The sequence below is a fragment of the Ipomoea triloba genome, chromosome 3 (genome assembly GCF_003576645.1).
Source record: "Ipomoea triloba cultivar NCNSP0323 chromosome 3, ASM357664v1".
NCBI classification, from domain to species: domain Eukaryota; kingdom Viridiplantae; phylum Streptophyta; class Magnoliopsida; order Solanales; family Convolvulaceae; genus Ipomoea; species Ipomoea triloba.
Genome location: NC_044918.1, coordinates 15,954,582 through 15,970,708, shown reverse-complemented (window position 1 = coordinate 15,970,708; position 16,127 = coordinate 15,954,582). Strand labels below are relative to the sequence as shown.

The following is a 16,127-nucleotide window of genomic DNA, read 5'->3' as shown; positions in this document are numbered from 1 at the left end:
TGACTTATAAAATATCAAATTATGGATTTTAGCAATGAAAATACATTGATTATTTGGTATATGCTGGGAATATAAATATGTTGGGAATTGAATTTATAAGTAATAAAAGGTGGAGGGCAGGGAGACAAGCTAAGTGTGAAAGTGTAGTCAAACTGTTTGGTATATGCTTTAGGAGATGCTTTATTGTGTTCATCGTTTTCAACTTCCCAAGTCCTACCGGCAACCTTGGAAACAAAAAACTAAATAACATGAAAGTTTTACAATATTAGGCTGTGTTGGGCAGAGGAAATGGAAATTTAATTAATTAAATAATTTTTTGAGTACAATTGACTCTGTTACAATGTACGGAGTAGTATTTGTTCATACATACTTTCTAAATCAACTGATGAAGCACAAAGAGTCAATGTCCGAATTAGAGTGTGAATGAGATAGCGTAAGTCTGAGTATTTTCTAATTTAATCAAAAGTCTCAAGTTCGTAAAACTCATAAATGGTGTGCTTTTAATTGTCGTCTTTTGAGGTCTTACTTGACACGAATCACATTAATTAGTCTTAGTGTTAGAGATCCTAATATACCTTAATTGAAAAAAAATTGTGGTCTGACAACAAAAATATTAATAAATTAACATCTTTTACTTTAATTTGCTATACTTATGTAAGGAATGACACAATGTATCAATTATTCATTTATTTGCATGTGATAACTGATAAGTTATGTGGATATTTTCTTTAAGGCACAAACATATAGGTGGTTGACTATTAAAATATAATATATAATATTATTCATAATATACCTTTTTTGACATCATTGTCCATGCAAAAAATCTTTCGTAGTAAAAAATATAATGAAAATGATCGATTGATGTAGAATTTTGCATTTGTTCAACGTTCAATAATGACGAATCACAAGTGGCAAAATGGACAATTTTCTTCTAAATACATTTTTGACTTAGTATTTTTTTTTATATATTCGCATTTAAACAATTTAAGATATTCTTGACAATTGGCGTGACTAAATACTAAATATAAAGACTTTTATTGTGCTATACAAAAATTTATTCAAATGGTTGACTCTAATAAAAGTTTTTTAATACATCATACTTAACTACTTAAGTATTAACTTGATAACAAAATTTTCATGAATGATTCATCATCAACCAAATTCGAGAAAAAAAAATGATAAGGTTTTAAAAGTTTAATTTTTTTTTTGTAAATAGGTAAGTGGGTTGACATGTCCCGTATAATCTGTATGTTATATGGGCCAACAAGTTGAAAACGGGATGAGTAAACATTTTTCATGCTCAACCCGTCCAAAAGTACAATAACTTTAAGTAATTGGTAAATGGACTGTTAATACAAATACACTTTTAGAGCAATTAAAATTAATTTCACGGTAATGATGATACTGGATGTTGTACGAAAAAAAATATGAAATAAAAATTCATAGATCAAAGAAGTATTAAGTGCACTATTGTTAAATTTCATTCACCTTTAAGTTGTTTGTTTTCAAAAAAAAAAAAAAGTACTTAATTGTAATTTCACTTTCTTCTTTAAAACGAAAAAAATATCATTTTCTTTTAAAAATATTATTATTAGGTAGTATTTCATAATTTTGCTCAGAGTTTTAGTACATACTCTCAAATCTTACTTTCTAATGTAATAGATACTGATAATTTTTTTTCTAAAATAGATCTCAATACAAATGTCTGTTAAAGTTTTGTGTGAAAATAAAAGTTAAGAGTACAGAATGAGAATAAACATAATATTTTCATTTTGTCCCCCTACAAAGAGCCGTGGTCTGATATGCAGAACGTGAGGAGGTTCTAGAAGACATTGAAAATTGAAATGACTTATAATAAACATTGGCAGGCAGCCAAACTACTTATCTCTTTCTTTGACCGATTAAACAATTAATAGAGTTTTTCAAAAAAAAAAAACAATTAATAAAGAAAATATATTTTACAGAAAGTTTTAAATTCTTAAGTTTTGAAAAGAAAAATCATCACTCACTGAAATTTATTAATATTCTTTATTTTAATATTTAATCCAATAAATATGTATCAATTCATAAAATCCTTTTAAAAAAAAGAGTGGGTTCATGAAAAGTCACAAAAAATTTTGAATTCTCGACAGCAATGGGTACGACAAAGTGGTCCCAATGGCACATGGTTGATGAGGAATTTGCGTGGGATATGATATGTTAGTTTACAGATTAATTTATGATAATTTATTTGGGCAGCTCAATTAATTTTTTAGTGATAAATTAATAAGTAATGACATAATTATGAGCCCTAACAGCTGCACTGAATACCATTGTATATACCTATTGAATATTCTCAAGTTTATTCAAATTATTTTGTTATTATTTGATATTTATGAATAATATTTAATAAATATTATACTTTGTAATAATTAATATATCCATAACTTTTTAGTTTTTATATACGAGGAGAGTTGGGTTATAATATAATTACCATAGTTGGGATTCTGCATAGAATTTTTTATTTTTATTTTTGAGATTTTACATAGAAAATTTTAAAAATTGTCATGATTAAGCACTAACTATTACGAAAAAAATTATAATTAATAATTAAAGCATAATTTTATTTTTCTTATATTTAGTAACTGTTTGGCGTGATGAAGCAATTCGGTGCTTGACTTCTACAATTCCACCCAAAGATGAATATGCTTAATTAGTGAATATATTTTTGGACTTGGTTTATTTGGTGGTCAAATTTCCACAAACAACACATGGGAATTTCTTCAACCTTTCACATAAATAAATATAAATAAATAAATAAGGAAGAAAAATGTTAAAAAACGGAAAAGTGGGAGAAGATGCTACGCATATTCTTGAAGCATACAACTTTTTCTTTTTCCAAGTCAATATTTATTTTTAAGTCAGCATACGGACTCTTCTAAGTCAATATTTTCGTCACGCAAAAATAAAACTAATACTAGTATCTGATTATTTTTTATTTTTTTTGTTAAACAAGAAATCAATTTTGACACATTCACCCCAAAAGAAACGTAATTAGAGCTTCAAAACGAGCCCAACTCGTCAAATTAGACAAATTATGGCATTATGTTATAAACTCAAGTCCACCTTGCAAGGTGGACCCGAGTCTATGGCATAACAACCGATCAAATTAATCCGTTCAACTTGTATTTTAGACCAGTTAAGTTGGAGAAGTTTTAATCCGACCCATATATACAATGTAAAATACAGGTTAACCCTTGAGTAGACGGGTTAATCTGTATCCCTATCATTGGCTTTGATATAAACACATTTTTTAGGACATGCTAAAAATATCATATTTTTATTTATTATATAATGGTAAAAGTGAAAGAGTAAAATTTAATACTGCGGAATCACAAAAGGCAGGGGAAAAGCCATAATGGATTCATGTCTAAGTGGAGCATCATGTATCTTTACAACGACGCTTTTATTCTTCTAGTTTTGTCTATACATATAGAGATTCACTCATTCTAATATGTATACAGCCTCAGATTGTAGTATTCTACCCCACAAAAGTGTAGAAATATACATATACATTTTTATATGGAGATGGGCAAGGGGAATAACTAGGCCCTTATAAACTGGGATATTTCCATTCTCCCTCTGCTTCTCCTTCTTCATTCTTGTCTACAGAGTTCAAACCATTGACTGCCATAACCAGTGGTCTGGTGTATATAACTGTATATACAGCAACCCCACACTAATACTTCATTCTGTACTTTAGTCTTTATATTCATCTTGTCTCTCCTCCACTCATCACCCATGGGTGCCCTGCATTTCATAATATCCAAATTTAGACCAATTTTCATTTCTCAAATCAAATAATCAATAAACAAATTACTAATGTAAAGAAAAAAATCACAAAACCTATATAGACAGCTTAATTGGTTTTTGATTTTATACACCAGATACTTATCTGATCATCTAATAAGTTACCCTGATTTACCCGTCTAATATGAATTAAAGTTTATTTAGCTAAGATTAAAGTTGCCAAAAAGAGAATCTTTAACATGGGAATTGGTGAAAATGAAAGAAAAGATTTTACTTCCCTTCTCCTAAATTGATTGTCTCATTTATGCTTGATTGTCTCATTTATGCTTGAAGAAAAAGTAAGACAGGTAAAATGGAATAGAGAGGATTACTTACTTAAGACTTGTTCTGCAGACAAGCGTCTATAAGGGTCCTTGCACATCATCTTTCTGAGCAGATCTTTAGCTTCCGGCGAAACCGACCGGAAAAGTCTAGTCGGAAATCTCAGGTTGGCCCTCAACACCGCCTCAAAAGTCTCCGCCGGCGTCTCGCCGAAGAACGGCGGAGCTCCGGCGAGCATTATATACAGAATAACCCCCGCACTCCACACGTCCACCTTCTCGTTATAATCTCGGCCCATCAAAACCTCCGGCGCCACGTAGTACGGGGTCCCCACCACCCCATTCATCATCCGATCCTCGTACCCTCCGAACCACTCCGCCGACCCGAAATCCGCCAGCTTCAGATTCCCCTCCGAATCGAACAACACATTGTCCGGCTTCACGTCCCGGTGGGCAATCCCGGTGACGTGGCACCGCCCAATCGCCGACATCAGCTGCCGGAAAATCCCCGCCGCCTCCGCCTCCGGCAACGCCCCCCGCGCCACCACCCGCTCGTACAGATCGCCGCCGGCGCAGAGCTCCGTCACCACGTGGAGATAATTATCGTCCTCGTAGATATCCACCAGCCGGAGAATATTCGAATCTCCGGCGAGAAATTGAAGAATCTTCGGCTCCTTCTCCAGACACTCCCGGTCGGTGGAATCAAGGAGCAGATTCTTCTCAATCGTCTTGCAGGCGTAAGATTCTCCGGTGACCGGAGAAAAACAACGGTAGACGGTGCCGAACCTTCCACGCCCGATTTCTTCGCACAACTGGTACTTTAGCCTCAAACTTTCGCACATGATTAGGAAGAAAATGCAAATTTTGTGTTTGGTTATGCAAAATGAGGGGAGGGGTTAAGTGTTTATTTATAAGCGGAGAGAGAATTAAGAATGGTATCTAACTATCTATACGAATATTCCGAGGTTATTTTGGTAGATTCATGTTCATACAGTTTTGTTTCTTGTGTCGGGAAAGGCGGTTATATTTACAGTTAAGCAATGAGGTGTCACCCGAGAAGAAAACGCTAGGTTATACTACCTCGGACCTACCGTTACTATAAAAATATATAAATATTTAATATTATATTATACCTAATCTTATATAAGTGAACACTAGTATAAGATACACGCAAATGGTACGATGTGCAAAAATTTAATAATCATGTTAAATTTATTTGAACTATTAAATTTCAATTGACTTTTACAAAATATTAAAATGATAAATTTTGATTATCAAATTTGAACAATATCAAAAAAATATGTATATTATTGTATAATTATATATATCATTTTATAAATTTAATATTTATATTTTAAAAAATAATTAACTAATTTTTACCATTTAAAATGTTAATAAACATTGTGCATCCTATTTAATATTTTGTACATACCGCTTATATCAGTTAATAAATCATGTCATCTAGTTAATTATTATGTACATTTAATCAATAAATTATGTATATTCAGATATAATCTATTAATTAAAAGTATGTAATAAATTAACTGTGTATATAATTTGAATTAGAGTCTTGTTCCAAATATAAATTTGAGCCTACGGATAGCGATTTTCAATCCACGATATAATCTGCATTAAAAAGGCAGGATTAATTAAATGTGCAAACAAAAAAGGCCATGTCAAGGTGACTATTGCTTGTATGTTTGATTTATGCTTTCAGGTCTCCTCCATCCTTATATATATACATATATAACATCATCTAGTTAAGAACTAAAATTAAAATGAACTCTTATGGCATGTTTAATTTATAAAATAGATCTTAAACGAAATAGCATTTTTTAAAATAAACATTATTTTAAAACTAAAAATAAACATAATTTAGTAATGTATTTTTAATTCTTAAAAAGAGTTACTCTCTCTGTCCCATTATCTGTCCTACTTACTATTTATTGGTCAAACCAACATTTTCTTCTTTGTTTATTTTCTTTAATATTTTTACTTATTTTTAAATTTTAATTTTTGTGTTTAATAATGCTTTTAGTGTAGTTTCTAAGTATATAAATTTTGTATAATAATACTAAACTTAATATTATAAAAAATTGAATTAAAAATAACTTCAGTCAAATCTCATTAACTGAACCCGACAAATAAAATAGGACGAATGAAGTATTATTTAAATCAATCAAATATTGTAATACAATTCATAAAATTTTCATTATGCTCTTACGTAAGCAATTAAGTCAGGGTTCATGTCCATGGGATTGTCATATTATATTATATTATGTCTAGAAAAGTGTGTTGTGGGATTGTCATATTATATTATATTATGTCTAGAAAAGTGTGTTGATAAGCCTTGTAAGGGTACATGATTTATTTATTTATTAACGAGGTAAACCCCACTCCTCACTATGTGAGTATGTGGGTAAAGCCCTCGCCCTGTGACTCTAGCCGGCAAAGAGCCACAAGGAGGTAAATCAGCCTAGGTTACCCATAGCTGACCGGCACAAACTCAAGGGCTTGAGGTTCGAACCCACGACCTCTCGGCTGCAGGTGTAACTCTCTTACCACTTGAGCTGCCCTTACGGGCTTGTAAGGGTACATGATTGACATAAAGACAAGTTGTGTGAACAATTTTTATTTTTATTCTTTATATAAAACCCTCAATTATTGTAGCCACACATGTTAGATATAGTTTCAACTTTAAAGAAAGCAATATAATTGAATTATTGTATATGCACACCTAGCCTGAATGCCACCTTTGTATATCATATCACAGTACGAAATGAATCGTACCACGCATTCATTTTCATGTCCATCTCAAACTTAACCATTCTTCAATGGCATTATGGCAGTTGGAGATTGAAGTGACCCACAACTTGTTTCTTGACTTATTTGTGTTTTGGCGTATGGATAACACATCTCTTTCACTGTACTATAATACATATAAAGGAATATTTTTAGCCCCGCCGTGATAGTTTTAAGTGGTCGATCAATCAATGTTTAATCTTATACTTTCAGCGGCATGGTGAGAGTTCAAACTCCATTGGAGACTTTGACCAATCGAAGAACTTGAAATCATTTTAGGTGGATTCATGAGGGTCTATATATAATCATTTAAAATTGAAAAATCTGAATTTAAAAAAAAAAAAAAAAGGAGAATATTCCTATGTATATACCTTCCACATGACTTACAGTCACTGTGAAGATGATGAAATAGGTATCTTTCTTATGTTATTTTATCAGTAGAATATAAAATTATACAAGAACTTTGTAGTGTTCTATGAGGTCATGTGACCCGTTTTTTTTTTTCTTCACTCAATTGCCTACGTAGTAGCTTTTTTAACTGAACACTAACCAAGCTTAGGGATGAAAAAGTCACATTGCAATAACTGAGGGACAAAAAATTTACTTTGAAGACAATTGCGAGACTAAAAAAATACTAGTCCGTATTTTTATATAATTTAGAAACCAAAATTATTATTTCCCCTTTCTTTAGTTTTTTAATTAGGTAGTTAAGGTTTTGTCTGATCTGTTGTATAATTTCTCTTTTTAAAATGTCTAAAATGGTCATGAACAAAAAATATAAATAAAAAAAGAATCATCATCATCATCAAGAGTCATGTTCTTTGTATAATCAGGCTTATTGTCCCATTTACTTGCCTGCCTGCTACCTAAAGACCTGCACCAGGTAAACTAAGTCAAAAGAAGTTGTGCTTATTTTTCAAGTATAAAACACTCATAATCTGATTATTTCTTAATCCACAACATTAAAAAATAAACCACCTTAAATAACATTACTCTGTTATAACTTATAAGTATAATAGATGGGGTGATATTATAGTATACAACTATAGACTAATTGGATCGGATCAGAAGCCTGGGTAGTCCTATAGTGCTGCCAATAATGTTGGCCAGTTTGATCATTACACCCACACTATGAGACTAGATAGTAGATAGCATCATTATATTGCATATCATGATCCACCATATACATTGTGAACCCTAATCTAGGTTATGTATATGTAGTTAATATATTATGTTTAAGTTGATCGAATAGTTTTCTTGGTAATTATAAAGTTCTAAGTCAAACTCTTCGTGAAAGCTGTCTATTAGTCTTATTGGTTTGAATCGGTCAGTTACGGACAACCTATGCTGGTTTACCTCCTCGTGGTCCTTTGTCGATTAGGATCACAAAACGAGCTTCACCCAGTGTATACCTTTAAGTAATAGTTGTGAGTTTTTTCATAAATCAAAGTTTTAACATATTATGTACGTTTAATTTATTTACATATGGTTTATCTTAACTGCAAGTATAGAATTTGAACTAGGATCCACAATGTGCACGGACCCTAGTTGAGAATATAATTTTGGCAATAGATAACAATTGATTAAATTTAATCTGGTTATGATCATTATTTATAGGTTGTTGAATTTTTATTTATTAATTTTTTTCAAGTTGATTGATTATTCTTGGCTGTCCAACAATAATAGAGACCCAAGGAATCTGAACTCTTGCCACTCTTGTGAATATACAAATATAGTACCATCAATGTCTGCTCCCTTTTTTGGTCCTAACTCCTTACTTCTAATCATATGATTACATCCACCCTAGTAGAAGTTAGCAATGGCACATGGCAATTAGGTACTCATAAGGCAAGGAATGTTAATTTGAAAGAGATGTTCTAACCACAAACTTGAATGGCTTTATGGTTTCAATATTATCCACTTGGCACATGAATACTTGTATATTTATCTCATTTACCCAGACTTGCGACACAAAAACAAGTGGAACCCTTCGAGTCATGCAACAATCCCCACTTTCTGCATTCTCGTCAAGAAGACAACAATCTACCATCATTTTATGGTTTCAATCTTATCCACTTGGCACATGAATACTTGTATATTTATCTCATCTACCGAGACTCACGACACAAAAACAAATGGAACCCTCCGAGTCATGCTACAAACCCCACTTTCTGCATTCTCGACTTCTCGTCAGACAACCATCTACCATCGTTACATCATAGACTAGAATTCACCATTCTTTCTGCATTCTCATCAAGAATACAACAATCTACAATCGTTTTTATCATGGACCAGAATTCACCCCACATGATGAATGAACCCTATCTAAATTATATACTGGCAATTAAATATTATTTACATGCAATTGACATACTATGTACTCTTGGTTTATTTACAGTTACATAATTAATTCACATAAGGGATGAAGTTTATGGCATAAAACTCCCCTTATTCTCAGTGGGTCATGGTAAGGGATGAAGTTTATGGCAGAAAAACACCCATATTCTCAGTGGGTCATGAGAGACAAGACAGAATCATAGATTTTCTTCAACCTCATTAATTAGTATTTCAAAACCATATACAAATTAACTCATAGGGCACACATATGGTTATAGCACAACAACAAAATTACAATAAGGGAAGAAGAAGAAGAAGAAGAAAAGAATGTTTTAGTTAGCTGGCATACGACGATTCAAGACTCGAGGTCAGCACAAGAAACATACACTCGTACTCCTCTGCGTGTCTTTATCTTCCACTCCTCGCGTAAATGATCTAATTGCCAAGTGCTCTGAAGCATACGTCATGAAGGATGCCAGAACAATGCCTCCCGCTACCATCAAACCTAACCTGCGAGATATATACAGCTGTTATATTAACTATAAACATGTAGAGCCCGCCTTTCAGGATGGTTATGTTCAAATCCAACGGAATCTTGACAGTGAAGAAGAACAAAGTGTTTAAAAACAAACCGATATAATGATAAATGCAGAGCTTAGAACTATTCCCGAACATAGCAAGTAAACTGAGTGGCACCTTATGGATCTAATCGCATCCTTTTACACACTATATTTATGAGAAAATAAGTAAACAAAAGATTACCTCGCAAATAGTGATGTGATCCCAAATAGACAAGGAAGTGATGGTGTTAAAATGGCAAGAAATGCCATCCCTAAACCATAGTTCCATGCATCCATGTCACAACATGACTGCCGATGACCTACAAAAGGAACAAAAAACGAACATAAATGGCCAACAAATATCAAATTTAGTGAAACATGTAACTTAGTGAGTCCTTAAAGTCGACAAACCTTTTGCCGAATCATATGCCAAAGATTTAGGTCTAGAATGACCTGCTGCTTGGTTTCCCACCATCTTTCCCCAATGTTGGACTAAGTGCAAATAACTTCCAAACGAAAGCAAGAAAAGCGTGAATGTCCACTCATACATTAGGATGAGCCCAGTCCAAGGCATTATTTGGCGAGGGATGATCAGAATTGATAGCCCAACGGACAACAAAGCAGCAGCAAAACAGACAAAGATAGACATCCCACCAAGATAAGAAGGCACCTTTAATTGCGCACCATTTGTTGACTGCATTTATCACAAAATCATGTCAGTATGTTCTTCTAATGTTATTTCTCATAATGAGAGTGAAATATCAACAGAAATATATGCATATACATATAGGCCCTGTTTGGTAAATAATCAGCCAACTTTGACTTATTTGACCACTATTAGTTGTTTGATTTAGTTAAAAAATCAATCTAAGTGTTTGGTTAATAATTTTTCTGTAACTCCAAAATACTAAAATTCAAAAGGCTACCCAAAGCAGCCTTTTCAATTAGCTTTTTGAGAAAAGAAATTATACCAAACAGCTATCAGCTACTAATTTACCAAACACCTTTCTACAATCAGCTAATGTTATCAACTAATCATACCTACTAACCCAATCAGCTAACAGCTATCAGCCAGCCATTTACCAAACAGGGCCATAATGTTAATTGGTATTATCATGCTCTTAGAATCGAAAAGAAGATGCACCTGCTGGTTAGAGCTGATGGTGGACGAAGGAACTGAAGAGTAAGGAAGGACACCTCCTGCTCTGAACTTGTAGTATATTTGCTTAATGTGATCATAAATTGAGCGTGTCTGCAGGTAAAAAGCAAGCTCAGTTTCATGTAGATGATATAATTACATGGTTGACTAGCAAAAAGAAACGGTTATCTTGTTTACCTGTAGATATGACCGATAGTAGGAAAGAAGTACAAGAAATAATGGAAGCAGAAATAGTAACTTGACAATAAATTCATCTTTAGGATTTTTGCCTCCATGGGTTCCTGGCAGAGATTCTTTAAGCTGCACCCTAGCATTCTGCAGCACCAATAAGCATAAGAAAGTCATATAATTGAGGAAGATAAGTTAATTGAACCCTCGTCTATGGCTCTACAGATTGCAAGATATAAAAGACATATTCTCCAACTCAAAGGATAAATCTACAAATTCTGGCAAAACAGCCATTCCAAGAAGCAAAGGGTTGGTGCAGATATTGGTTGGTAGGACTGTCGGAGAGGTATTTCCAGTGAAAAAGAGGGAACAAAAGAAATTTCAGGAATTAACTGATTAAACACATTGGTGAAAGATAGAAGGTTCACTATTGCATGAACGAAGACAGTCGGGAGAGTTGAATGGAAATATAGTAATTTTTATTTTTATTTTTTTAACATCGATTTGATATGGTTGAGAGAAAGGGGAAGTAGAAGAAAAATACCTGCCAGACATCAACCGGTTTCAAAAGCCATGATGTCCACCAATCCCATGGCTTGAGTGGCCCAAGAGTGTAATGAATAACTCGAAGTTCTTTCTCATCAACCATCCACTGCAATAACAGTAACAGTTTTTTTTTTTTTAAATAAAATTAAAAAAAAAAAACGAAGATGAAATAGATAGAGTTAAGATGCAAGCAAAAGACTTCATTTCAGAATTTTGCAGGCTGCAGAGAAAGGACTTATAATCCACTGCGAGGCCCACATTCACTGGGAGAAAAGAGAGAAAGATTGCAGGCTTGCAGCTGGTATGTGCGGTGCCATTTTCAACAGAAAACAGAGGAAGAAGAAGCCTCTTGAAACCAGATAATACCTTGTTAGCAAGCATGTAAAGGCCAACATCTGCATTGTAAAGAGTAGAGAGTCTTTCCATTTTAGGAACCGGTCTAGAGTTTAAGACATCAGGAGACAAGTTTGGCTCAAAGACATGAGCATTAGGAAACCCAGCATAGTAGGAATTGAGAAACCCTTGATCACCTGTAAGCAGCAAGAAAATGTAATGAGATAGAGAGACTTCTTCAAAAAAAAAAAGGGCACTCAATTTCAAAACTATCAATATCTATAACTGCATTTTTTTACAGTAAATGGAGGAGGTACATTCAGACATATAAGTATAAGACCATAACTTCATTTCCTAATATACTTGAGACAAGATGATAAGTGCAATAGCATATCAGAATTATCAGATTACATGAAATCATCCAAACATTGCATTGTGAAAAACATAGAATGCAACCAGTTTTTTTGAATAAAGTGGAAAGATATGGCATTGCAATTGAATGAATACACGAATCGAGCATACCTCCGGTGTAAGAATGCAAAGTGTTAACCTTGCTCATCATATCGTTAAAAACTTCCTTGGATGGCTCAACAACCATGACTCCAGAATTCAGCCTTTCTGAATGTTTCAAGTTTGCACAAAACTTTCCACATTTAAATAGGTCTTCTATGTTCTTAACAACTATCGTATCAGCATCAAGATACACCACTGCCAGAACATTGGAAAAGGGTTAAGTGAAGGTAGTCGTTTAGATCACACATTCCAGCAATCTGGATGAATTACATTAAAAGAAAATGTAGGCTAAGGACATTAAAAATAAGCCACAATTTTCTTTTAAAAAGTAGTTAAAAGGCCAAGGTAAGCCCGGGTAAGGTCAGGACCGTTCCCAACCAAGTGATCAAGCAATTCTTTCACTTGGACAGAGCTTAGTCGAACAGTCTAAACTTAAGACCCCACTTAAACTACTTTTATCCGCATCCATCAACAACTAAATCGAATTACTAGGAAATCAAATCACCTTTCTTGTATCTAGTCATATTGAAGATTTTTAGCTTTGTATAGACACCCCAAAACCTCTTCGGCCTCACTTGATTTGGGTTCGCCAACAAAGTAATTTCTTCCACAATCCACCCATCAGCCTGCATAGAAACCAGAAACTCTCCTATATCATTCAACAATAAAAACAATCCAGCCACACAAGTAATTGATTAGCTCAATTTGACTGCTTACCAAAATACATAAGTTATTGTTCTAAAATAATCATCTCAACTAACTACTTAGTGTACCATAAGTTCATAAATACATAAAAGATCATAAACCATATACAAAAACAATACAAAATAAAAGAAAGTTTCAATTTTGTTCTATCTGAATTCAAGAAAAGCACCTGAAGGAGCTGTTTACATAAGCTAGTGTTCTAAAGTAATTATCTCAACTAATTACTTAGTGTACCATAAGTTCAAAAATACATAAATAAACATAAACCATATGCAAAAACAATACAAAATAAAAGAAAGATTCAAATTTTCTTTTTTTTTTTTCTATCTGAATTAAAGAAAGTACCATAAGGAGCTGTTTGGCATAGCTGGAGACACCATCTGAGACCAAAACAACCATATCTTTAGTGGTTCCAGTATCCCGGATAGACTTGCCGAGAACTCGAACGCCGAGGAGGAACTCATCGCCGTAGAGAAGCGTGACGTAAGCTTCTTCCGAAGATTGCGATCTCGGTTCTCCAGCAACGCAATAATTGCTAAATACACACAAAATTAGGCACAGCCAAACAACCCCAAAGCTCCCTCTAAAAGATCCCATGCTTTTCTGGAGAAAATTATGGGATTTGGGCGTAGGAAGGCGAAGAAATTGAAGTTTGAAGATCTAAAGACTACAACTTTTTGAGGGGGCTTTGAACTGTATGAATTTTAAAGTCCGTAATCATGAGAAAGAAACAATTTTAAATGAAAAGATATATATATATAAATTATGTTTTAGATCGTCCGTCCTTTCTCCGTTGAAATTTCTGCTGGTCTTCGTTGCCGTCTTGGCCTTTTTGGCGTGCTGGAATCTGTACGGGGTTTCGTTAACCTTCGTCCAAGTTGTCGTTCATGTTCAGGAAATTATTAATTAGTCCTCTGTTGTTTCTCTATTTCTATAATGGCCCAAATTTACTTTGTTTGCGCTGATCATGAGTAATTGAGCATCTAATAAAATCTTTTTTTTTTCTTCAGATAAATCAACCAATACTGATGACATTTAGAGTGTATTTATTTATTAATCAAATATTTTTTAAAAATAGACAATGCACTTATTTGTATTTTTTTAGTTTAAATATAAGAATTGGAGAGTAAAAATTTGTGATCAAAGAAAAAGAGAGTGTTCATACGGCAAAGGCCTCTCTCATTCACCTTTTATGGGTGCGATAAATTTTTTCCTTTTTGCGAGTAAGCTTGCAAATAAAACTAAATGAAGACCGTTATGATTGTTTATGACATACCTATTTACTCCTTATTAAAAAAAACAATTATTATACAATGAACCACTGATATAAGGTTACTTTTTAATATATTGAAATTTATTGTTAGTATGTTAAATGTATATTTTTAGATATATTATTTTAAAATAAAATTTTAATATATTAAAATGAATATTTATCTATAGTCTATAATTTGCCATTAAAAAAAAAACAATCTTATTAAATAACCTTATAAAACATAGAGGCCCAATTGCTTTTTGCCAAATATGGGCCGTGAATCCACACAATCTGCGATTGTAGGCCGAGCTTCCATATAAAACTTTTGGGCTGGGTTGTTAACAAATTTTGCAAATAATATTATCCTTAAATGTACATGAGTGCGGTGTGGTTTGGTTCCGGTTCTAAACTATCGGTTTATAGTTTTATGTTTTCAAGGAATTAGAATCAAAATTTTGTATGAATGTTTGGTTTTGGTTCTGATGATTTTTAATAGATCAGAACCACCATAAAATTGGAGATAATATCAAGAAATTATGTTAGAGAATAATAGTATATTCAAATGACCCAAAACCTTTAAAATATTGTGCTGGGCTATAATTTGATTATTGGAATAATAAAATAAGGTGATAATACATAAATACAAGTCCAAAGGACCCATTCTATTAGCCCGATGTACAAACCAACTGACCCACTAAAAAGCTAGTTAGAAATTGCCTGCCAATAAAACTAGTTGGAATTTGCTTAACAGTAATACATACTAGCCAACTATCAATGACAAGCAATGTGGAAAAGTCATGAGGAACTCTTGGTTGATCTTCACTTAAAATTAAAATTTATTTTTAATTCGTTTTTTTTTTTTTTTGTTTTAAAAGTATTAAAAAGAAAACTGGAAAGAGAGAGAGAGAGAGAGAAATTCATATAGTGGTGGAGTTTATTGTGATTTTGAAGGTATAAATGGAATTCTGACTAAGTTTTCCACAGCAGAAGGAAATTTCTTGTCCAGAATGCAGCAAAACGAAAACCAAATAATTGTGATATATATGTGGAAGTGATGGGACAGCACAGTAAAAGCCATGTAAAGAATGCTAAAATTGAAAATTTCACCAGTTGAAAATTTGTGTTAAAGCCATCCACCATGCACTTTCCTAGACACTTCCAGTAGCAGATCAGATTTGATGATATATGTGTGCTGTGTCAAACCAATACAAACTGAATTTGCCTTCAACTCCATCATCATTATCACCTTCATCTTCAACTTCATCCTACTCAAGCCTGCCAAACCTCTTTTTTTTTTTTAATATATTTTCATCTCTCTTTACTATTTACTTTTTTTGGGTGACGAGGAAAATCTGAAATCACTATTTAAAAATACATACACCTTCTGACCCTTACCAGCAAAAAACTACAAAGAAGTAAACAATTTTATGTTGTCCATAGTTGACCGATTCAAACCAATAAGACTAATATATAGACCACTTCCACCTGGAGTGAACTTAATTGGAACCTTGGTTGCCAAATCAACCGCTCGGCCGTCTAGACGGTCTAGTCAATGGGGTTACTTTTTTTTTTTTTTTTTTTTAAGGAAAAACCACTATCCAAGGGTGTGCACTCGACTTCTATGTTTTCTTTTTTTGGTTAAT

General features: G+C 33.1%; 2 protein-coding genes across 2 annotated transcripts; both read right to left on the bottom strand.

Moving 5' to 3' along the window:
- Positions 1-3,300: 3,300 nt before the first annotated feature.
- LOC116011997 (phosphoenolpyruvate carboxylase kinase 2-like) lies at positions 3,301-5,014 on the bottom strand. Its single transcript, XM_031251450.1, has 2 exons — positions 4,165-5,014; positions 3,301-3,789 (listed from the first exon to the last, which is right to left on the bottom strand). The coding sequence occupies exons 1-2, from the start codon at positions 4,949-4,951 to the stop codon at positions 3,752-3,754; spliced, it is 825 nt and encodes a 274-aa protein (XP_031107310.1). The 5' UTR covers positions 4,952-5,014; the 3' UTR covers positions 3,301-3,751.
- A 4,416-nt stretch (positions 5,015-9,430) lies between these two features.
- On the bottom strand, positions 9,431-14,047 carry LOC116013342 (inositol phosphorylceramide glucuronosyltransferase 1). The gene is made up of 10 exons (XM_031253033.1): positions 13,578-14,047; positions 13,033-13,153; positions 12,537-12,722; positions 12,048-12,211; positions 11,680-11,787; positions 11,145-11,282; positions 10,953-11,060; positions 10,220-10,502; positions 10,011-10,128; positions 9,431-9,758 (listed from the first exon to the last, which is right to left on the bottom strand). The coding sequence occupies exons 1-10, from the start codon at positions 13,827-13,829 to the stop codon at positions 9,617-9,619; spliced, it is 1,620 nt and encodes a 539-aa protein (XP_031108893.1). The 5' UTR covers positions 13,830-14,047; the 3' UTR covers positions 9,431-9,616.
- Positions 14,048-16,127: the final 2,080 nt, after the last annotated feature.